This window comes from Orbicella franksi, chromosome 7 (assembly GCF_964199315.1).
Source record: "Orbicella franksi chromosome 7, jaOrbFran1.1, whole genome shotgun sequence".
NCBI classification, from domain to species: domain Eukaryota; kingdom Metazoa; phylum Cnidaria; class Anthozoa; order Scleractinia; family Merulinidae; genus Orbicella; species Orbicella franksi.
This window is the reverse complement of record NC_138151.1, coordinates 4880776-4904667: the sequence shown is the minus strand read 5'-3', so window position 1 is coordinate 4904667 and position 23892 is coordinate 4880776. Positions and strand designations below refer to the sequence as shown.

Here is a 23892-nt window from a genome sequence, read left to right as displayed (position 1 = left end):
GTTAAAATTATTTTAATTCCCTTCAAACGATTAAGAATTTGCTCTCAAATAATTTTAACCTGCTCACGCAGGAACAAAATCATTTTTAAGTCTTCAATTTGGAATTGACAAAGACAACTGCTAATTTCCTCGCGGGCAGCGTTTAAAGCAAACATCAAATTGCAAATTTAAGGGTTTCACTCGGGTTGAAAAAAGGAGGAAAATTTAGCACTTAAAAACGCTTTTAAGGTAATAACGGGAAACAAAGACAACTAGGATTAAAGTCGAAATTTAACACTCATACTACTACTAATTTGAACGCAATCGATAAACGGCAAATGGACACGACACCGCCAGTTCTCTAGTTATTCCGTGCGACAAAATCGAAAGATTTAAAGCTGGAAGAACATGCTTAGTCTGACATCTTTCAGCTCAATGTTTGCACTTAAGTAAGCGATAACATTACGCACAAATTTGCACGATCCTCCAATTCATTTTCTGTTTTCCAAACTTCATTTTGGCAAAAATTTACGTTAATTGTTTGCTCCAAAGTTGTGGAAAGCAGTAAGAACTCCAAACAAAATAACGCTCTCTCTGTAAACATTGCAAGATAATATTTTGGTTTCAAGATGGAGATATGCTTAGAGAAAAGCTCCCAAATTAACTCAATCAGTAAAAGTTGGCGTTTCATATTCGCTCGTAAAACACATCTTTCAAACACAAAGTCTTGAGATTCAAGGTGAAGGACGCTTTTTAATCATTTCCAAAGTATTTTGAAAAGTGTATTTGTTTGCATGTTTCTTCTGCCAAGATAGTCTTTTTTCCATCTTCGCGTGTTCTATTTATTTTTTTATTTCTGGCAGCATGACATGCTTATGCAAACAACTGATTTAAATTAATGAAGTTTTTATAACAACGTCACGGTAATTATGAGTCAACTGACAGGAGATGCGGCAGACGTTTTCTCCAAAACGCAGTTAAACGGATGTGCAATGTCGTGGTATGACTCACGGCACACAGACAGAAGTTTCTCCACGGTTTTAATTTGATCTTTTGATAAATTTTGGCTAGAAAGCAATAAAATCTACCGAAAACAAGAACCTGGCCCGGCCTCTAAAAGAATCCACACCGACTGTCAGCAGTTTCTCTTTGATTTGGGCGCGCGCACAGCCTCAAAGAGAAAGCACCGATCACGTACTAACCTCGTTCTCACGAGGAAACTTGGGAACGAGTCTTATCTCGGGCTCTCTCATCTTTTATCCTCGTGCAATCCGACAACATTTTAACTCCGCCTCCCACTCTATGGATGACATCATGGTCTGTGGCTTTAAGCAATGCAGTGGTGGCCACATCAAATGCAAGCAGCATGAAATTAAACTTATCTTTAAGCTGGGCACGCTTAGACCAAATGAGTCACATGGATTGAACATTAACTTTAATTTCTTGTGACTGTGTTTCCAGCGCGTATTACACATACATACACGTGCTAAAACAATGGTTTTCATCTGTTGCAGCACGCCTTTGTTCACTTCGTACTTCGTGCGCGCGCTTTCCGTTCGTACTTGCACGTACAGTTCTTTGTATGCGTGACTCGCTCATTTCATCTGAACAAGGGCATAGTGTCACGTATCATCATTTCTATTGATCTCTCATCTTTGCCTAGGCAAAGGAGAGAGGGCCTGGGATCAAGGTTGCAGACTGTCAGCTTCTGTCCGGTGAACATTGCTTGCTGACAGAGGGCGAATATTGTTTTTGCTAGAGAGCTGTTGGTTCCAATTCCACGTAACGCTAAGACCCCGAAACCCTACATTTCATAAAGTGCCGCTCTTACTTTCTTACCATTTCATTTTTAACTTGTTGACTGAAAACACTTTACAAATTTGAAACACAAGTTTCCAGCTAAAAGAGTTTATTCATTTTTTCTCGCTACATTCATTTCCAAACTATTTACTTGCAGATTTTTCTTTGTATTCAATTAATCCCTTGTCTATAAGGTCAGGGATCTCTACGGCGAGCCATGGTCCAAGCTGGGGGAGAAAAAAAAAATACTGTTACCAGAGAGATTTTCAGCTCAAAAATGCTTCTGAACTTCAAGTTTTTGGTTTTCTATTATAACTAGCACTGAAAATCTCAGGGGGACGGGGGGGGGGGTTTGGGGGGGGGGGTCACAGCCTGGATGGATTTGCACCCGTTGAACTGACTGCAGTTTAGGAAGTCGAAAGTTTGTGTTTTCACATACTTTTAGCTTGAGTACGTTTTAAATTTTACTACAACTACTGTCACCAATAACAGGAAATTAATAGAATGACGCATGACGTCAAATTTGTTGCCAAAGAATTTCAGAAGAGGTCAAAAGAACTAAATTTGTGACATTTTAAAGCTTAAGTCAAATTCTCTTGATGTAATTTTATCTAATCGACAAAACAGACCTGTTTTAAGAAATTCTTATAAAGACAGCATTTACAGAGTTTTTGATGGCAGCAACACACACATTGATGCATAGTGAACAAGTGCCTGAATATCTGGTGTAGCTGCTATCAAAAAATTTGTCTGTCAGTTTGGCAAAATAAATTTGTCATGTAGTGGGAAGTGTGGTAACCTTATGGTTAGAGAATTGGACTCCTGATGAAGCAGTCTGGGTTCTGGGGAATGGTGGGGTGGGGGGTACTCACTCTCGCATGCAGTCACACTTTCGGCATATTGAAAGGCTTGATCAGTTTATCAGTGTATCATAGCTTATGGTAGTTCTGTGCTGCAAGTAGGTGATGTAATGCATTGTAAGTGATGTTTATAAAAATGAAATTTGGCATATGACGAGTACGTAATGTAATGTATTGTAAGTAGGTATTGGTAATGTAATGTATTTAAGAAAAGTGATGTTCATAAAAATGAAATTTGGCATATGACAAGTAAGTAATGCATTGTAATTAGGTATTGGTAATGTAATGTATTTAAGAAAAGTGATGTTTGTAAGCTAGTGTAGTGTAAATCCACCGAAAAAAGATGGCGGCTGCACATTTTACTGCAATACCTTGCGAACCTAACACAGCCTATGAGGCACAAAGAAAGCCAAATTTTTACAATATTTGTACCTGTACTAAGGACGTTGTGTAGCCTAGGTTTGAAGATTTTACAACTTTTCTGTACATTTTTATCAACAATGTTAAGGTTTTCGTTCACTTAGAGCTATGGGTAAATGTACCAGTCACCATCTTATTTCCTACGGAGGATTGTCAGCAGATTTATGTGATGTTTTGCAAGTAACAAGCATTTTGTTGTCAGTAATGTACTGTAAGTAATCTATTGTAAGGTGTGCAGTGTAAGTATAGTTATATATATATTATTTTTAAATGCTTGAATGCAAAGTTTAGACACTATTAGTAAAATAGGCTAGAAACTAATAATCTAAAAGTATATAAGGTCTCCTTTGGAGATGGTCTTATTCAGTATAATATTTTTGCTCAGTAGGTTGCAAGCACAAGCACTTACCCCAAGAGCCATGGCATGAGCGATTCCAAATTTGGGAACATTCCTTCCCCAGAGAGGTTTAAAGTGATCTGTCATACAAATTTTTCCACCCCTGTAATGTAATATATAGAGGCTATCACATGGCTGCCTGGAGATACAAAATTCCTTTTCAAGGGTTAAAAAATATTTCATGGGTGAGTGCAGCAAACAAGTGAAATTTTTTTCAACATGAGAACAGCAATTTTGTTTTTCCAAGCAGCCATGTCAGGTTCTATTTATTATATAAACACCAATGAAATACCAAACCATTTCACTTTTGCTGTGAAAGGCACCAATTTAATATGTAACCATAGTAGCAGCGGCAATCTTTTCAAGTGTCAAGATAACATGCTATTTTCATGTGTAAAGATATCATGTTTTTGGATGAAAGCTCACCTGGTATTTCATTGGTGTTTATATAATAATCTAATTTAGTCTAGCCTATACCAGTGAAGCATGCGATATCTACAATATTCACTATTCTATTTGCATTATGATATCACGGAGGAACAAATGTTGTTTCCCTGTCGTAAAACTCTCACTATGTCCCCTCTCCACCCCTGTGTATAAGTTAGCAGGTACATGTATTGATTTTTTTTTTTGCAAAACTCTGGAAATAAAGTAAACCAAGATATATTAGAATTACAGTTCATTATTATACCATCATGCAGCCTCCCGCATATAACCCTATGGAATAACATAACGCAAAGTTGACAGGGGTAGTGCCAGATGGGTTGACATAAGCCCAGTCTGAAAATGCTGTCTAGCCCTGCACATGCAACAATTCATTCAACATGCAAAATTCAGATCATTCACCAAATGAATGCATTTTCAAAATTTCTAACCAAATCAAGCTGGCAAAGGTAATGTGATAAAATACTTATTGACTAAGCTAGGTCAGACTGGATGGGAAAATACTTGCCTCTCGGTCAGGACTATGGCAAGCCGTTTGTAGCAAAATTTAATCCTTGCGATATATGTTTAATCCTTTAAATAACGGTTTTATTTAAAGATAGAAAAAGGCATTCAATCCAATGGTAAATGAAATTTTTGGTTCAATTCTATCTTTTCATTTTCACGATTCAATCCAATACCTGGAATATTGATTCAATGCAATACCTAAAATATTGATTCAATCCAATACCTAAAATATTGATTCAATCCAATACCTGGAATATTGATTCAATCCAATACCTAAAATATTGATTCAATCCAATACCTGGAATATTGATTCAATCCAATACCTCGAATATTGGTGCAATCCAATACCTCAAATATTGATTCAATCCAGTACCTCAAATATTGATTCAATCCAATACCTCAAATATTGATGCAATCTTCCTGGGCCGAGCACGGCCAACAGGAACGAGAGTAACTGAGCACTAGAGAGCACTGAAAACATGGCGGCCGAAGGAGAACTAGATTTAGAAGTTGAGTTTCCTAAGTTTCTTGCAGACATCTTGGATAAAACGGAAAAAATTTTTGAGAATTTTGACTCAGAAGTTGCAGAAGTGCACGCCGAAGTTCTTGATCAAACCATTAGTCTGCTTAGGTAAATGAGACGTTGCTACAACCGAGACACAAGGGACACGGAAAATTTAGATTCCATTACTGCCGCTTTTGTAGATGTAAGTTAACCAATTTTTATGTGACAAACATATTTGTTTATTAAAAGCTGTGTGTGTTAGCTTTTTGTGGCAAATAACATAAACTGTGGCAAATTTTGCTACCACATTGGTCTTTGGTATTGCGCATATTTCTGCTGTCCAATCATTACTGGCACACTAAACTTTGAACTGTAAACAAAATTTTTGCTGTGCCGTGTGCACAGTCAAACATGTTTCTCATAAAAACTGCTTGTGTAAACCTGGCTTTAAGTTATTTTTGAAATAAGAACCTTTACATTTTACAAGACAGCAATCATTGAACATTGGGATGTGTTTTAAGTTTTTCAATGTTGTTGTCTCATGTTTTGCATTATTTAACCCACATGTGGTACTTCTTTCCTAAAAACGATGTTTTTCTTGATATTCTATGACAAACATGGCACCAATTTGTTGTGAATATTATCGGGTACCTAGGGCTCAAGGCTAACACTACTGCCAACTAGCCACACATTTCAGTTTTGAATAGTAGATTTTGCACTTTCACTAGCCATTGTGACAATCATGATGGAATGGAGTACTGGTCTACTGGATGAAAACAAAATTGAGAATTATCCTGACAAAGTAAAACTGAAGAGAATAGAAACTAATGAAAACAGGGAAACTATGAGTGGATTTCATGGAAATAATTGCCTTAATAAGCATATGATAAATATTTAACTATTAAAGGGAGATAAAAGAAAATGGCAACACTGATAAAAGTACATCAGAGATTGAACATAAGCATATTCAAGAAAAGCAGGATTCGTGTTTGTGGGTGTGAAATTTTCTTAGTGATTATTATTAACATTTTAGATGCAACAAGAAATGTCCAAGATTAACCACTGTTATAAAAACGTCAGTGAAGCTGTGTATGAGAAAGGCTGGCTGGTGCAAAGTTAGTTTTGGCTAGTGACATGAGTCCTGTTAGTAGCCATTAAGCCAGTGCACCGAGAGGTTAGTCTTGTCTCCTGGGTACTTTTGAAAATAAGATAACAAATTAACCTTGCAACATTTTAACATCTGTTTTGATAAGCACCTGAAAAATCTACAAGGCAGAGTAGTGCACATGGCAGTTATCAAATGCCCTGATTTCTCTTCAGTTTAGTTGTGTTGCTAGAAGTTAGGCATTCTGTACATCAGTTTTGTATATCAATGAAAAGGAAGATGAGAAAATAATTTACTTGATACAGGGTGACGTTTTCTGTTGTGAATTGAGTTGCAAAAATACTTTAAGGGCCATAATCTCCTTTACCCAGCCCACACACATGTAGTATTATGCAATTGTCAGTTGCCCAAGTTTAACTGTCACTAGTTCTAGAGCCTCTTGGAAGATGTCTACTCCCATTTGACTTGATTATCTTAAGGGATCTAGCCTTTCCAATACAAATGACTGCACTGAATCATGTTGTCCCAGGTCAATTTCTTCAACTACAACATTTTTATCACTGTCCAATGGAGTTGGACCATCAGGATCATCACCATAGTATTCAAAATCAAATGACTTTCCATTTGAAAGGGGGTTTTCAGGCTGCATCATATGATTAAGCCACATTTGGTATGGCAACCAGTTTTTTTTCTGTTCTTACATTTTGGTGGTTGAAAGCTTCAGTGAACTGGCAAAGAGCAAGGTTTATCCTTGGTTGAAAAACTAAGTGTAAGGTGGAAAGATGCACTGAATCATCAATGTCCAGGATGCCTGACAATTCCATACTACAACTGAAAAGTGTAAAAGTACAAGTGGGAAGCACAACGGAAACATCCCTCCACAATCTTTCAATTCATTGGTTGTGTTGATGGCCCTACAGTGAAGCTGCCCCTCTCCTCTCTACTAACCTGCTCCATTGTATCGCACACACCAACGTTTTCAACACCATGATCTACTCGTACTCTCGAAGGCCAAAATTCTCCGTCTCTCTTAACGGCATCCAGAAACAATTCAAGAACTGTTTCTGCTTTATTGTTGGCACTACATTTCAAAAACATTATTCTCCGAGAAAATCCGTCTATACAGCCGAATTAGTATTTTCCATCGGATCAGAGAGTGATGTCCATCCAGATGCCAAAGCGAATTTACGCACCCCATCTCTAGACAGTATTTTGGGGATCTAATTTTGCTAACCTTTCTCTTATTCTTCTCCGTTGAACCCATAACCCAATGGACTTAAAGAAACCTGCAATGAAATTATATCCATACTCTTGAATGATTTCGGTTCCTTATCAGGTAAGTTGTTGAAACCCCTCATATCTTCTCAGCCATACTCTGTCAATCTTCTGTGAATTGTCCATCTCCAAACTCCAATCATCTTTGTTATCGTTGTCCAGATGAATCCTAGTCCTCAAAGTTCCTCGAGCACCTCAACAGGAATTTTAAGAAATGGTCTTCCATGATTCCAACTTCTGAGTCAAAGTTCTCAAAAATTATTTCCGTTTTATCCAAGATGTCTGCAAGAAACTTAGGAAACTCAACTTCTAAATTTAGTTCTCCTTCACCCGCCATGTTTTCAGTGCTCTCTAGTGCTCAGTTACTCTCGTTCCTGTTGGCTGCGCTCGGCCCAGGAAGATTGCATCAATATTTGAGGTATTGGATTGAATCAATATTTGAGGTACTGGATTGAATCAATATTTGAGGTATTGGATTGCACCAATATTCGAGGTATTGGATTGAATCAATATTCCAGGTATTGGATTGAATCAATATTTTAGGTATTGGATTGAATCAATATTCCAGGTATTGGATTGAATCAATATTTTAGGTATTGGATTGAATCAATATTTTAGGTATTGGATTGAATCAATATTCCAGGTATTGGATTGAATCGTGAAAATTAAAAGATTGAATTGAACCAAAAATTTTATTTACCATTGGATTGAATGCCTTTTTCTATCTTTAAATAAAACTGTTATTTAAAGGATTAAACATATATCGCAAGGATTAAATTTTGCTACAAACAGCTTGCCATACAGGACTCACCATTAGGATTGCTACTTTCATGAGTTGTAACAGGCATGAAATGTTATCACTACACAAAATTGCTTAAACTGTGGGATCATTCCCTTTAGAACTGTACATGATGGTGAACACTAGTAGCAAATGCACCCCTTCAATCACAAAATAAATTTTTAAAAAAACAACAACAACCAAAACAGCAAGTGATAAAAGGAGAAAATGAAGCAAAGATTAATTTTACCTGTACATTTTTGCAGTTTTACCATCAAGTTCTGGAATGGCTATTTCCGGAGCAGTTGTAGGATATGTAATGGGAATCTAGCAAAAGTAAAAGTAAATAATTTTCAGCATGATTTTGGTACATATATATTTAAAATATAGCTTTCCCATAACCTTAAAGCAAGTTCCAGGGATGTGCAGTGGTGAGAGCGCTTGTCTCCCACCAATATTCGATTCCTGGAACCAGCGTCAAATGTGGGTTGAGTTTGTTGTTGGTTCTCTACTCTGTTCCGAGAGGTTTTTCTCCCGGTACTCCAGTTTTCCCCTCTCCTCAAAAACCAACATTTCCAAATTCCAATGTGATCCTGGAATGCACAGGCATTTCTGAACAAGTTCTTGTGAACTCCTTGGTGCTCCATGCGTAAACAAATTACATATTTACATTTACATTTTGTTTTTCACCCTTGGGGTAACAATGGAGGAGAAACACAAAGAACTTCCAAGGACATTTCATACCACTGAACGCTGTTTCTCCTCAACAAAAACTAGTTTAATTGGCCAATTTCAATATATTAAAATTCTTACTTAGCTCTGAGGCTTTTGGGAATAAAACAAAAGAAATAAATTATTCATCCCTCATCCTTAATGCAATTTCTTTTGTTTTATTTCTTTGAGCCTCAAAGCTGTTAGAATTTTAATATATCGAAATTGACGTATTGGACCGCCTTTCTTTTCTTTTTACCCAATTCTCATTTGATCAATTTTGGTAAGTTTTAGTATTAAATCTGATGCCACATGACTCTGGGCATTACAAAACATGCAAGAGTGCTTTGCAGTCCATTTTCGAAGTCGTACATGGATGCATGTTAGACAAGTGCTTTTACTTCAGAATAATTTATACCGTCCTTTTTTGAAGACTATCTAGAGGAAAACCGGGGACACTAGAAATTAAGGAAACTGGTGTGATTGGCCTCCAAGCCTGTCCAGTGTTAATTCTTAGATTTCTAAAATATGGCCGAAGTCCTGAGATTTTTCATTACTAAAAATACAATGAAACTTACATCAAATTCAATGTCAAATTCGTACTTCAAAAGGTTGTGGACATACCAGCATTTACCAAACCATCTATAAAGTGAAGAAATATATGATGAACAAGTAAGATGAAGCAAGGTGCTTGAAGCCATGCCCATTAACAAATCTGTGTAGAACCAAAGCTGGGAGTTTGAATAGCTGATTATCGAGCAGCAAAATAAGTCTATTCAATTTCACATAATTTTATCATAATTAAGGAATTTGAACAAATTCTTTAATTAAACCCACTCCTGGCCAGATATTTACAAATTTTATCTGGAATGGGCAGGAAAGAAGAGAGCCAAAGGGTAGGGGGGCAGGGATGGACCCAGAATTTTTCTGAGGAGGGGTGCACCACTAAGGAATGGCATAACTGTTTTTTTTTTGCAGAACACCAGTTATATTAGAAAGCTGCATGTCATCTCAGGGGGAGGGGGGTTTGCACTCCTAGCACCCTCCCCCTAGATCCACCCCTGGGTGGATAGACATGAACATTGCTGGTATTGACTGGTGATTAGCATTTGATAATCAACAGAAATCAGCATGATTCTAGGAGGCCACCTCAAGTGACAATTAATTAGCAGAAAACTAGCTTAATAACAGCTTAATATACTATTGGCTATTTTAATTAGTTATAATCTTAATGGTTTTGGTTTTAAAAACATTTAAACAAATTCTACTCTTTTTACAGCCGTTAAAAACCCTACATAACTTAAACTTAATTTCAGATTAAATTATCTCAGTGGATTGTGATCTAAACAAGTCACCTCGTTCCTTCCTTATTTGATTCAAGTCTAAACCAGTCGTTGTCTGCTTCTTTGTTGTTACTCACATACTAAAAGAAACAAAAGAATTAAAAGCTTTATAATTAATTAAGTACACGTAAGCGGAAATCACGTTTAATATTAAGTAAAGCTACATGTTCCATTTTACAGTTTTTCACTTTCATAAAGCCCCAATTTCAAAACACAACATACCTTGATCAAGCTGGTATATTCCTCTTTTAACCTCTGAACCCAAGCATCACTATCGCGAGGTCCAGCTTTTGTTTTTAAAGTGGGAATAGATGCAACCGTTCGCTTTGTTGCTTCGTCCACCATCTTTGAAATCGGAATCTATTAGATCCGAGATACTCTTCATGTAAAAGGGCACAGAATACTAGAACCCAGGTCCCATCGTCTGTTGCCGATACCACGGGAGTCTCTGTAAAACGTGACCGGATTGCGGCGGATGGCGGAAGGCGGATTGAAAAAGCGGATGGAAAAATAAGGTTGAAAAAATTCGAAAGACAAAACGCGGATGGGAAAATACGGATAACAAAATCCGAACGAGAGGAAACCAAACGACGATGTTCTCTTGGCGGCAGTCGATTTTCAATATCAGGTAGGGAGAAGTCTAATACCGTAATCTGCCGCTTATAAGCCCTCCCCCCCTCCCCCGCGCTTATAAGCCTCTCCAGTTATAGGCCCGTCTGCCTGTAAACCAAAAAATGTATCCGGTTGTAAGCTCCCCCGGACAAAAGACCCCCTCTAGCTTTCGTTTCATGATGATATTTTAAAGCTCAATTACTAGTAAATGAAAAACCTATTTCGATTAACACGTGCAGCTATAGCTCGTTTCGCAACGGTTTTTTTAATTCCGGTTATAAGCCCCCTCGGGTATAAGCCCTTCTGTTTATAAGCCCATAACCCCTTACGAAGTCGCATAAGCCCAAGGCTTATAAGTGGCAGTTTACGGTATCTGTGAACAGAATTCGATCATCGCAGCAAGATAGTATCGTTATTTCCTCTGATGGTTCGCGGTGAAAATATTAACTGTTATGTTGAATTAACCGTTATAGGAAGAAAGAGTTATGGTATGCTTTGACTTTTGAGACGATTCAAACCTTTATCTTATTGATGGATTCAATCCTAAATTATTTTTGGCATCATTTTGGTCATTTTATTGACGCACGCAGTCTCTGATATTTAAAAGTAAAATTGTAAATTATTTAGTTTAAATCTGGCAAACGTACAAGAAAAACTGTATACCGGAATATCTGTGTTCAGTTAGAAACTTTAATATCCCTGGGACTGATTTCTTAATTAGACTTAGGTTTCTATCGTAGCCATATCAGTGACTTGATATCGCAAGCTATCAGGACAGTGGATACGGCTTCTCGGCTTCTGATTGGCTATAATTGCGAATTTGGGCATGGTGACATACGTAATTTGCATCACCTCCCAGATGTAATTTACAGCTTCGAAGAGTCTATCCAAAAAAGTATACCGTAAACTTCCGAAAGTAGCGACCCCCCTAAAGTAACATAAAAAAAATGTGGCCGCTAGTAAATCCTGAAAGTGGCGACCCCACCCCACCCCCACCGAAATAGCGAGCCCATCCCTATCCCAACCCCGAACCCAGAAAATATTATGACCAAGGTTCAAAAGTATATTTACTTTTCTAATCAATAGTCAAGTGAAAGTTACGTACGGTACTACAGTTGACAAATAAACAATAGCCTCCATTTGGCGCGGAAATATGCTCGAATATTTGTCCGCGGACATTATTGTCTGTTCCGAGAAGCGAACAGTTTTCCGAGATCGTAGCTCAAAGAAAACTGCGAGCTTTGAGGAACAGAGACCCTCCATTGCTTTCAAAAATTAATCATTCCCGAGGCAACTGAACCGTCCAGCCGTACTGTAATCATCTTTTATTTCTGCTAGTTTCTAAAGAATGGTTTTCAGCATTAAAAATAGGTCCGCAGTGAGCATTAAAAAACAAGTCACAAGTCACATCAACGGTTGCGTGCTGTTGCGTGAAGCAACCTCACAATAGCGACGTTTCTTGATATTAGGGAGTTTAAGTAACTACGACGGCGACGCCGAGGTCAACGTCGACTAAAAAAGGGAATTTAGATTTAACCTGCGAATTTCGCGATACTCTTAAGTCATTTAGTTTGTTTATCACTGTTAATTGATCTCGAAACTGAATATGGAACACAGTGTAACATTCGACAAATAAATTTTAAAAATTATCCACCGTGGTTCACGCTCTCCACACAACGCAGCCTTTGGTCATTTCACGTTGCTGTTTTGCAGAGGACGGCAAAGAAATACACCTCGAATTATAACGCACGTGCACAGGCATTGTATTGCTTTCTAAATCTATTGTTTAGCCACGTTCCCGTTGCGATAAGAGTTTTCTTAAACTCCCTAATAAAACATGGACGACATTTTTGATCACGTGTGCCAAAAATCACTTGCGAGCGGGTGAAATGCTTTTCTTACTCGAATTTGCTTGAAACGTTGTCAGTAACAAAATCCCCCTGGGGGCTTCTCAAGAAAGCTCTAAAACAACTAATTTGCGATCACAAAAAGTTACGAACTTAAATGCCCGGTAGTCTACCCGACTGCATTTTAAGTTATCCATAGATGAAATAATCATTGTTTGGAATCATTAAACTCCTCATACCATCTAGTATAAAACCTGGAAATTTTACAAAACGTTTTGTATAGATTGTATATTAAAACTATTATATTATCAACCCCTCCCCCAATATTAAATATACAAGATCTCTTTGTTCGAAGCCTTCTATAAATGTACAATATTTAGAGAGGATAGGAAGCGACATCAGCCTTAGCTCTCGAAAAAATATCTTGAACGTAAAGAATACAACATGAAAAACGATTCCATTTTGAGCCATAAACTTAGGAAATAACCCCGCTACGCAAACACTTAGCTTTAATTTTCAGAGAATACGATCTACAAAGTTTCTTCTCGCCCCCAGCTCGTTTGTTTAATGACGTTACAGGTGTTTCGCAGTTGCTGGAACAACCTCGCTCCCAGGGTCCTCTCTATCTTCCTCTCTCGAGAGGAGTCTGGGAACGAGGTTGTTGTTTGAATACACTAAACGGCTCTCATAGTCTTTCTCTCTGACGTAGTAGTCCTCCAAAGCTTTCTACTTCCAAATCTCCAAAGCGAAATTCTCCAAAGTAACGGTGCAAGAAGAAGACTGATAGTAGTTACGCTAAGAATGATGAGATAAACCTGGAAGAGTAAAACAGTAACATCGGAAGGTTAGAGACTTCAACAAAGTAGCGGAAACAGAGTTCAAATTTTATCTCAAACAATTATCAGTGTGCAGATGAAACTATTCGTGCAAGTAGTAGCTATCGAACGGTTCTTTCGTGTGGTACCACGTTCTATTCCGTTTTGTTTTGTTACCTCCTCAATATTTTACATGACGAAATGCAGATCTTTTTAACAGTTTCGAAGCTGTTCACTCCTTTTAATAGCGTGAAAGGAAATCAACCACGAAAACATAAAAAATCAAGTGGCAAGTGTGGTAAAACATATAACCATGATGAGGCAAATGCGACAAAAACCAATCCTTCCCGCGCTAATTTTCCTGCGCGTTTTTGCGTATTTCCTTCATATCCTCATTTGCTTTTCGATGCTTTGCTTCCAGTTTTAAGACACTAAATTGGAAACCACCGTCAAAAGGCTACGGTTATCAGCCTGAAAACTTACCTCTCTGGAAATTAGATGAAACCTTCGTGCTCGGCTTCCCAGGACAAACGAAAATTCACTGACTTGAGCGAGCCCTGCAGCAACGATAAACTTCGTGCTCCGCGACTCACACAAGAACATGCGAAGGACAAACACTGAGACCACGAACTGCAAGATAAAACACAGTAAATACACAGGCAAACTCAAGTCGAACCAGCGTACAAATAAAATTCCTGAATCTCCAGCGAGAGTTTAACCCAACAACACCAACAGGTAAGTAAAAGGGTAGCTTAAGTCTGCATACGAGCCAAGTTGCCCATCAGGCCGGCGCTTATCTCTGGTTTCTGTTGCATAAATGAACTAGGAGTATTTCTACTCTCCCCTGGATGGGATGCTAGTCCATCGTACGGTTACCCCCAGCATAAATTTGCCGGTACCCATTTATACACCTGGGTGGAGAGAGGCACTGTGAGAGTAAAGTGTCTTGCCCAAGAACACAACACAATGTCCCCGGCCAAGGCTCGAACCCAGACCGCTCGATCTGGAGACGAGCGCACTAACCATGAGGCCACTGCCTCTATACAACAACAATTACAGTGAGCAACTTGATTTATTTACACATCCGTTTAAGTAACAATAAACTCATGACTTTTAAGATACCAGTTGATTTTGTAATCACAGAGCTATGGGAAACTCGTTATGAGCTTTATTACTTACCCCTGCAGCTACATTATATAGTAACAGAAGGCCCTTTAACTGCAAGGGTCAATGATTTCGAAGTGATAAATGTTAGTAGATGGAACGATGGCCTGGACGAAAGTGAATAAAAAAGAAGTTCATTCACTTTGATCCAATCCACAATTCCACTTAACACAGCGATCCTTTGACATAAAAGCAGAAGGGACAAGTAGGGTTTAAAGTCCATTGGCTTTTATCTTATTAGTAGCAAAATTTTCTTGTCATATTTTCCGTAAACTAACCTCTATTAAGGGTGCACCTCTTATAAGCAGGAACTAGTGACCGTCCCGCAAGTTTCACTGCAATATCTCCCTATGAAAATACTTTCTTTTTGTATTGGTATTTTTTAATTCTCCACTTAACAATGCGTATACAGTATTGTTAAATTCTTAGTGAGTGAAAGGAAAGTGAAAAGGCCAAAACATAGTAAACTAATTAAATGCCCATTAATTACATACATTTATTTTAGGATAAAAAAAAAACTAGTATAACAGAGGAAAGAGTAAACACATAGTAAATAAATAGTCTATGTTAGACTTATTAATACTGAGCAAAATAAAACAGGTAAAGTGGTTTTTAAAATAGTTTTCTAGTTGGCTTATTACATATAGATAAAGGATGTCACTCCAATAACAGCATCCAATACTAGTTAGGCAAAATTTTCTTATATTTATTCTGAAAGATTTTGGATTTAGGTGTTGTATAGCCTCCTACGCAGACTCTTTGGGCTGGTCACGCAACCTTCCTCCCACGTGACCAAGCCCAAAAAGTGTCTGTGACAAGATTGCGTCACCAGCCAAAAGATTGCCTGTGACAAGATTGCGTGACCAGCCCAGAGTGTCTGTGAACAAGATTGCGTGACCAGCCCAAAGAATGTCTGGAGGGGAGGCTAGGAATTGTAAGAACGCACTTTGAGTAGCATAATTATGTTGCTCAGATACTAGAGACAGGATGAAATTCTTTTTAAGCTAGAGTGTAAGGTACAACTTTGTAGGGTTTGTAGGAATTACCTACCTTTACTGACACAACACCAAGAGTAAGAGTCAACACAAGAGGAAATTCATTCAATACAAATGTAGGAAAAACATGAAGACCTGTCAGACAAAATGGCAACAATAAACTAAAACTTATGTTTATGTCAAACAACCAACATCCCAAGTGACCTCAACAACGTTTCTGTGTGAATAAAAAGTGCTACGTCATGGAATTTCTGGCCATTTTTACCAATGATTAACTGGTCATGGCTTGTCAACTGTAGAAAAACTCAAAAGAAGTTGAAACCTTTTTTGGCATTCTTGCTTTCTTCAGAAACTGGAAAAAGGCCATGAATGGGCAAAATTAGAGACAAATAAATGGAAAATCATCCTTATTTGGCTATTGTGACCACTGATTCTGACAATACAAGACTGTAATTTGAAGTTAAGAGCTCATAACGCATAACTAAACACCATAATCTATTGTAAAATACTGTGACTTCGACCCTTACATGGAACCTGCAATTTTTGTCAGAAGGGAAATTTGTCACTAAAAACATGCTTTTGGAGAATCAGCACTTACCAATTGATGCAAAGAATAGACAAGAAAAGAAATCACGCAAAGGCTCCACGAGCTCGTTGACCTAGAGAAAGAAAACAACCAAGATAAAATGAAATGCACAATGACAACCCCTTGCCATCAAAACTAGCTAGGTCTCATTGCTGTGTTCAAGGCAAACTGCTGAAATAAATTTAGAGTAAACACAGTACAATCATTTGAAATAGAATTGACTTCGTGTATTACTGTACATTTGTACGTAGTTTTCTCAGTCAAGTAATTTATGACAAAAAAGGCTCATGCAATTTTGAGAGAATTTTCAAATATCACTCAATTTAACCTAAATTTTTTTAAAATTGCAGTCACATGCATACGATTACCTATGCATTTAAACATTGTCTGTCAGTACAATTAGTTAATTAGTTAATTACTTTAATGTCCTCCATACCCTCATCTAATACAGCTTACTGCAAAAAATTCTTATCTTTTCTGTTCACCTTATGTACAAGATGTTCTCCATTAGAACTCAACACTACTCCAGCCATAAAACAGCCGAGCTCCATAGAGATTCCTAAATGTTCAGACAACTGCAATTAAGAAATAACAAGTCAGCTAAAGAAGGAGGGGGGGACCAGTGACAGGTCCCAAGGGGGGGGGGGAATTTCATGTGAAAGCGTCGGGGATGCTTGTTGGGAAATTTGAACTGGACCTCTAACCAAGACCAAATGGGCATGCTAGAGTTGTATTTGAACCCTAAACAACAACAAGCAACCCCAATTCTTTCTTATGGGAGTCCCCCCCCCCCCCCCCGGGACAGATTTAAGGGAGCTCAAAGAAGGAATGGCAAACAGGAGGACAAAAAGGAGGCAAAAGCAACAGGGACCTGTTGATAACCTGATTTTGTTCTTGTCTCCAGTAATTTTTCAGAGGAAAGGCAGGCAGGCTGTTTACTGCTTGCATATTTCCAATAAAAAGGCTCATGTCTACCAGTAGATTACTGGTAGTACTTACCATTAGCAAACAAAAAGCAGTTGATACTGTCGCTAAAATTAACAGCTCTTTACTGCCAGTGTCTTGAAGTAATCTGAAGAGAAAAGGATAACAGACTTGATTAATAATTGTAAATCTGTCGGAGAGTAGTATAAGCTAGTGTGATTCATCAAAACATGCCACACTCTACAATATCCCTGGGTTGCTATGTGCTTGAAATGAAATGTTCCACAGTAAGAGATACAATAGAGCCTTCACGTTTCCATACATTTATGGCCGAACTTGCCATAACGGCCACATCTCTACAATGACTACTTTCCTCGGTCCTTAGGGTTGCCGTTGCAGAGAGGTTCAACTATGTTACATAAGAATCTGATGTACATGTGAAATTAAAAATAAGCAAGCACCTGAACATTGGTCCAATGACCTTGGAAACTACAAAACACACGAACATCAGACCAATGAAAGAAAGCATAACTTCCACTAGCATCCACAAGGTGCTAACAAACTCATCTGATAAACAACAAAACAAACTGTCAGTGGCTCACTGAGGAGGAAACTTGGAAATAACATCCAACAAAATGTGCTTCGTGTATTTACACCATGACTACTCAAGCCAGCCACCTACACATAAATGGAAACTAACCAATCAAAATGTAAACTGAGAACAATAGACTAGTTATTTCTTTTGACCACATGTAGTAAGGGTCTGTTTGACATGTATTCATAATACTATCCACTTCTCTGCACTATATACAGTTCTTAGTGGTTCAGTCCTTGATGGTGAATTATCATAATGTTATATGATATACTGTAATAAATTATAAATTTAGCTTGTAAACTCAATTTGCAACAACTAAACCAAAACCATTGAAAAATGTAAAAGATGTAGGATCAAACTAACCAATCAACAAATGACAAAGTTTCCCAAGAGGTCTACAACACTTCACACTTTGTTGTGTTTCAATTTTGTTAAGAACTATTGTTCATATTCTTCAATGTTGTTAGTTTATTTAAGAAAAAGATTGTTATCCTTTGTTCTCAAGTAACATGAAGTAGCCAGGTTCAAGTAGTCACACTTAACTGTTTTGCAACTGAGCATGTAGTAGGCAACAAGTAACGTATTTGGTACCTGAATCATTTGCATTATCATGTCCGCTGAGTATACCATGCACTGCGCCACTGTTCACCTTGGCTGGAGCTACATTCTTTCGTCCTGCCAGTGCAGGAAGGAGCGCAACTAACAAACCTAAGTGTACATCCTGCATGACAAGGATTCCTAACAGTGAACTGGTATAGTCACCATCTCCATTGGTGTGTTCTGTTGGCAAAAAAAGTAGAAGCACAGTGCAATTCAGATTATGACTTGGGGGAGTAGGGTTGGGATAGTGGTGAGAACGCTCATCTCCTATCAAAACTTTTGTCAACATCAGAAAGTAAAGGTCCTCTTCTCTGTCCAAAACAAGCAGCAACAATAACAAAAAAAAATGCCAGGCTCAGATGTCTAAATTTCCAAAACTGTTATCATGTTCTGAAAAGTTAGCCAGCTGTATGATGGCAGGAAAGACAGTAATGAGTTAGAAACAAGCACTTTGACTTTCATAAGTAATGAATAACTGTAAGGTATGTACATGTTACACATGAAATTTGATGAAAATATTGCGAGAACCATGGATTTTGAAGTAACGTTCGTCACCCCTGAAAGGGCAGCCTGGTAAAACGTAGCACATCATGCTACAGAAAAAAAAACTGTCCTGGTGATCTACATAGGCTTCAAGACATGTTTTTTAGGCTTGCAGAAATGCTTTGCCTTTATTAATCATCCACTGGTGCATTACCTTTCGCTGAAGAATCTCCACTCTTGCTTTCAACAAACTTTGCCACAAGAGGTGTGCTTGAAAGGGAAAGACATGCTGCCACAAATGCACTCTGTTGTGGGAGGATTCCAAAACAAAAACCCCAGAAAATCCCAAATACAATCATCAGTACCATGATCAGCGAGCTGCCACCAACTGCAACCTTCCAAACCTATGTGCAGGAAAATTAACTACAGGAGTTGACATTTGTTCACTGAGGATGGCAATACCAAATAATCATAACTTTGGAAAAAAAAAAAGTACATTTTGTGCATTCACATGTTGACAGTTGATTATAAAGTCACAAGAATCTTCCAACAGGTTTACAGCAAATCATATTAGTTTACAAAAAGTCACATTACCCGCTTTATTCTATCTGGGGAAAATTCCAAGCCAACAGCAAAAAGAATGAAGAAGACTCCAAATTCTCCAAGTGTCTCCACCTGGACAACAGTCTGTTTGAAAGAAAATTACAATTATAATAGTACACATACTACATCAGGGCTCCATTGTTTAAATGATGGATAATGGTATCCACAAGATAAATCACTATCCAGTGGATAAGTTTTGGTAACACAAACTACACTATCCCCTGGATAGCAATTTATCCGGTAGATAGCGTTATACACCCTTTGAACGACTGGGTCCAGAGATGTAATTAAAAATATTGAGAACATTTTCTGTTCGATAAGCTTAGTGACAGTTACTTTAAATCTCCTTTGACTACTAAAAACTTTCAACATAGTTAGGACTAAACTTGTCTCACATTCAGTCTTGGTCAATAACCTGTATGTATTGCTGACTGGTGAGCAGCACTGACACAGTCAGTGACAATAAAGTGTCTTACCCTAAAACACAACACAATGAACCCAGTCCGGGCTTGCGCCCTGATCTCTTAATCTGTAGTCACCACACTAGTCATTAGGCCCTAACTGTTCAAAGGCTGGATAACACTATCCACTGGATAAATTGCTATCCAGTGGATAAGTGTTCACAAAACAAACCACGCTATCCACTGGATAGTGATTTATCGGATGGATAGCATTATCTACCATTCGAAGAACCAGGACCCCCTCTCTAAGTCACTTGTATCTTAAGGAGAATATAAATTTGGATCAGACCTTGATCATATTTAATCCAGTGGGTCCCAAAAGCATTCCACTGATCACAAATGCAAACATCGTTGGTAGATGAACTAGTGTACAAATACAGGAACCCAAAAAAGACAAGACCAAAATAAAGATGATGTCCCTGATGAAATGGACATCCTCATGAGGAACTGTTGCATCTTTAGCTTTCGCCAAAACAAACTGATTGCTCTGAGAATCGACAAGAATGCTCATGTCATTTTCTCCAGCAGGCTTGGCTAATGTTGTGTTATCACTGTCACTGCCCTTGCTCTCTTCGTCCCCAGTGATCCTCACAACAGCTTCAATTGAGGCTCCTTTGGCATTTCTTGTTTTCTCAAATGCCTTCTCATCTAGCTCATCTTCAAGTTTATCTGCGGCAAATGAAATATCATCTAAAATGCCTCCAATGACTTTCTCAATGCGTGTTCCATTGTTTTGAATATCAGCATGCTTATTTGCTGACACAAATTCTTTTTCTACTTCACTGATTGCATTGAATTGGTCCTCCTGTTGCAGTGCCAGTAGTTTGAGGGCTTCCAGTCTCTGTTTTATGGCTTCCTTCATGTGTACCACTGATTTATAATCCTCCTGAAGCAGTTTTCGTAAGCCATTTAGAGAATCAAAAACTGCCCGCTCTGTCACATTTAACTCAGTCTGGAAAATAGTGATAGTTTTCTCTTGAAGGTTCGTAAGTTTTTTACGTTCTTTCGGAGTTTTTAGTAAATTTACTAACTTGTTCACCACGTTTTTCTTCACTTTAAATAGATGACTAACAGACTGACAAGTCGACGGCATCCAGCGAGTGAGGTCCCCCTTGGTGACAGCTACAAAATTGTTCTTCGCAGCATCAACTTCGCACAATAACAACACCATTCCAAAACCGAGCGCCAAAAAATCGATGAGATTTAGCTGCATCACGCTCGATAATTCACGCTGATCGTCCTCAGTAAGAAATCAAATTGACGTAATGGGTGCAAGAAAGCTAAGAATAGAAGCTGAAATAACATTCTTGTTGTATGTTTCAGGTTCCTAAGGAACAGGATGCAGCATTTACACAGTATAAAGTTGACAGTCAGCCGCCATTTTGATCTGTACCCAGAGTTCAATTAGCGAGGAGTCGTGACACGCAAAGGTTGCTGGGAAAATTTGTTTGAAGTTTTGGCGCGCCTGTCGGTAAAGGTTGTTTTCAAGATGGAGCCAGCATACCGCCGAGTTTTGAACCCTTTTCTCCTAAAACTACCTCCTGCTCGGACTTGATATTTCAAGAGAAATCATGAATAACGATACGCCAAGCTTTACGAAAGCTGATGAGGCGATGGATTTCTTGTTGAACCAGGGTAAATTGCCTCTGCATTGTACTTCACTTCTGCCTCTAAGCACAGTTTACACAGTTGTCTTCTAAAAACAACACCTGAGTTTTCATTGAAATGTTCTCTCTTTTATCACTTGTTTCTAGATTTATCCGGTCCGAAAGTTCGGGTAAAGGTCGAAACTTCTCTAGCAGTTGACAAGATTGAAAGTATTGCTCATAATGACGGTCTTCAGCCGGACCAAATTGAAAACTTAGTCAAGTTAGCGACCAGTGGGAAGTATGGTAAGTTTCAGCTGAATTCGTGACAAACATAAAAACCCGACACTCTATGCTTGTATTGTTTTTTAACACATTTTTAATGTTCAGCAAAAATAATGAAAATCTAACGTGACTTTGTAATTATACTCATTAGAATAGTGAACAAATCTTGCATCTGATCATCTTGCCAATAATAATATTATTATTATTATTGCCTTCAAATTTTTTGATTTATTTGCAATGTGCTAACTGTACCTGGAAAATGGTTGATCTTTGGTATGAATGTATTTTGAATGGTGGTGATCAAGATTGTTATTAGTAAATCATTTTGGTTATTTTTTTCTATTTTTTTGGTTCAGCTGATAGTGTGTCTTCAAGACTCATCAAGTCCCTGATTCCTCAGGGATCAGTTCCTTCATCAGCTGTTGTGATAGCAGTCTCACGGATTTGTAATAACAGACTTTCCATCAGTATTAAGGTACTTGTATATAGAAACACTCTAGTTCATCTGAGTATAAAGACAGGCACAAAATGATGCATCAAGACAAACTATGTCCTTTAATTTAGTGCAGTTTAGACAAGGTACTTAGGAATGACTTAGAGTGAAAAGGATAAAGTCAGGGTGTGCATGCACATGTATTAAGACAGAATGCACATCAGTCTACAGCCAGACACAAAAGGGATGATTCATCAAAGCAAACTAACTGTTTTTGTATGTCTTTCACGATTATCTGAGTGCTTTGAAGGCCTGATAGTTGGTCTTATTATTATATTAGAGGCATAGAACAGCAGATGCATAATTTTTCTGCATGGATTATGCATCCCTAGTGGAAAATGGGCCAATTTCTCTTCTCTCTGTTGTATATCTTATCTTGTTCCTAAAAACTGGCAATAATCAGCATTGCCTTACCAAATGTTTGGACATGGTTGATTGGGAGAGCCATGGAAAGAAAGATAGTTATTTTATTTGTAATTGGGCTATTATGTGTGGCATGTTATTTTGCAATATATATTTTAATTGTTCATTTGTTTTAGGGTTTGTTGATTCGATGGATATTAAATGTTTTCAACCTAATTGATGATCTAAAAGATGTGCATTCATTATATGGGATCTTTTTCCTGTTCTTGGAAAGTGATATTTTGGTGAGTTACAATAAAGTACTCATGCACTGGCAAACATAAATAAGCTTAGCAAAGGGGACAGTGAGAACACTGGCATCATGGAGGTGTTGGGTTGGAATCTCATTGAGGACTCAGAATCTTCTTAGCATTCTCTGCAACTGCTTATTAATTTGAATAAATTGTTAAACATTCCTCTCACTAATGGTATTCTGTATCAATTCTGTAATTCAGATGGTTTATTTTTTATATCTGTCAGAAGTGTTACAGACTAACATTTTACACTTTCCTGTGCAAGACTACTGGGGAATTAAATGTAATGTTTACACTGAGTGAGTGATTTTTTTAAAAATATTTTATCATTATCATTGACCTATTTTCAGTGTCCTCATATATGTCATCTTCTGTATTACTTGACAAGAAAAGAGGATGGTAAGATATAATTTTTTATTCTAAAATACATAAGTTTTATAATAAGTTTACATCAGGTTATAAAGGATGATGATTATGATGATGATCATGAGAATGACATTTAAGCAGGTAACCCACCACAATGGTTTTCAGTGGAACTTTTAAAATAATAAGTAATTGAAATCATAAAAATAATTAATAACAAAGAATCTTGAACAAAATTATTATTATTGCATGCCACACAACACAGGTAAAAGATCTTGACGTTTTATTGAAAATTTAAAATTATTATTTTTAGTGAGAAATTTCAGGATCAGGAAACTATTGGATTTACAGAGTCGGGTGGTAAGTAATTTTTGTATGCCAATGTCTTCGATCTCTATTATTAATTTCCTTCTTGAAATAAAAATACAAAGTACTGTTTGTCACAACATGATTTGTTTTCCAGCAATGGCCCAAAAGTAGCTGTCTTTCATGTGGACCTTAATAATTTGCATTATCATGGTTTGGTATTCTTCCCATTCATTAAAAGCTGATTGCATTTTGTTTTAATGTGCACCCAGGGCATCAAACCTTACCTGACTGGCTTACTCTTTATGTACAAGATTCATTGTCCAAACCTTGTAACCATGGCAACATCAGCTTCAAACAAGGTATCTGTAGGACAATTTTTTAAAGCTGTCAG

General features: G+C 37.6%; 3 protein-coding genes across 4 annotated transcripts in view; 1 reads left to right on the top strand and 2 right to left on the bottom strand.

Annotated features, from left to right (window-relative positions):
* Positions 1 to 158: 158 nt before the first annotated feature.
* LOC145491711 (ubiquitin-fold modifier-conjugating enzyme 1) lies at positions 159 to 10563 on the bottom strand. Its single transcript, XM_081470958.1, has 6 exons — positions 10347 to 10563; positions 10137 to 10204; positions 9360 to 9423; positions 8321 to 8397; positions 3469 to 3559; positions 159 to 2006 (listed from the first exon to the last, which is right to left on the bottom strand). The coding sequence occupies exons 1-6, from the start codon at positions 10467 to 10469 to the stop codon at positions 1923 to 1925; spliced, it is 507 nt and encodes a 168-aa protein (XP_081327084.1). The 5' UTR covers positions 10470 to 10563; the 3' UTR covers positions 159 to 1922.
* A 2078-nt stretch (positions 10564 to 12641) lies between these two features.
* Positions 12642 to 21193, bottom strand: LOC145491695 (solute carrier family 9 member D1-like). The gene is made up of 11 exons (XM_081470934.1): positions 20099 to 21193; positions 19340 to 19432; positions 18960 to 19149; positions 18254 to 18442; positions 17529 to 17634; positions 17143 to 17215; positions 16629 to 16718; positions 16156 to 16216; positions 15613 to 15692; positions 13882 to 14028; positions 12642 to 13398 (listed from the first exon to the last, which is right to left on the bottom strand). Exons 1-11 carry the CDS (start codon positions 21020 to 21022, stop codon positions 13258 to 13260), a joined length of 2094 nt encoding a protein of 697 aa, XP_081327060.1. The 5' UTR covers positions 21023 to 21193; the 3' UTR covers positions 12642 to 13257.
* A 109-nt stretch (positions 21194 to 21302) lies between these two features.
* LOC145491696 (centromere protein I-like) overlaps positions 21303 to 23892 on the top strand; it is a 221957-nt gene continuing 219367 nt past the window's right edge. For both annotated transcript variants that reach the window (XM_081470935.1, XM_081470936.1), the window contains exons 1-7: positions 21303 to 21444; positions 21564 to 21701; positions 22037 to 22155; positions 22713 to 22820; positions 23180 to 23228; positions 23506 to 23552; positions 23771 to 23860. In XM_081470935.1, the coding sequence (XP_081327061.1) occupies positions 21381 to 21444; positions 21564 to 21701; positions 22037 to 22155; positions 22713 to 22820; positions 23180 to 23228; positions 23506 to 23552; positions 23771 to 23860 (615 nt within the window). In that variant the 5' untranslated portion in view covers positions 21303 to 21380. The remainder of the gene's footprint in view (positions 21445 to 21563; positions 21702 to 22036; positions 22156 to 22712; positions 22821 to 23179; positions 23229 to 23505; positions 23553 to 23770; positions 23861 to 23892) is intronic.

What these genes read in the sequence shown, in the direction of transcription:
- LOC145491695 (XM_081470934.1), bottom strand. Translation starts at nt 21,022, where the DNA reads ATGCAGCTAAATCTCATCGATTTTTTGGCGCTCGGTTTTGGAATGGTG. An exon ending in TGGAGATTCTTCAGCGAAAG is followed by an intron (nt 18,443 to 18,959) that starts GTAATGCACCAG and finishes TTTTGCCAACAG; the next exon opens with AACACACCAATGGAGATGGT. An exon ending in GTCATTGGACCAATGTTCAG is followed by an intron (nt 17,216 to 17,528) that starts GTGCTTGCTTAT and finishes TTTTCTCTTCAG; the next exon opens with ATTACTTCAAGACACTGGCA.
- LOC145491711 (XM_081470958.1), bottom strand. Translation starts at nt 10,469, where the DNA reads ATGGTGGACGAAGCAACAAAGCGAACGGTTGCATCTATTCCCACTTTA. An exon ending in AATATACCAGCTTGATCAAG is followed by an intron (nt 10,205 to 10,346) that starts GTATGTTGTGTT and finishes TGTTTCTTTTAG; the next exon opens with TATGTGAGTAACAACAAAGA. An exon ending in CTCATGCCATGGCTCTTGGG is followed by an intron (nt 2,007 to 3,468) that starts GTAAGTGCTTGT and finishes TTTCTCCCCCAG; the next exon opens with CTTGGACCATGGCTCGCCGT.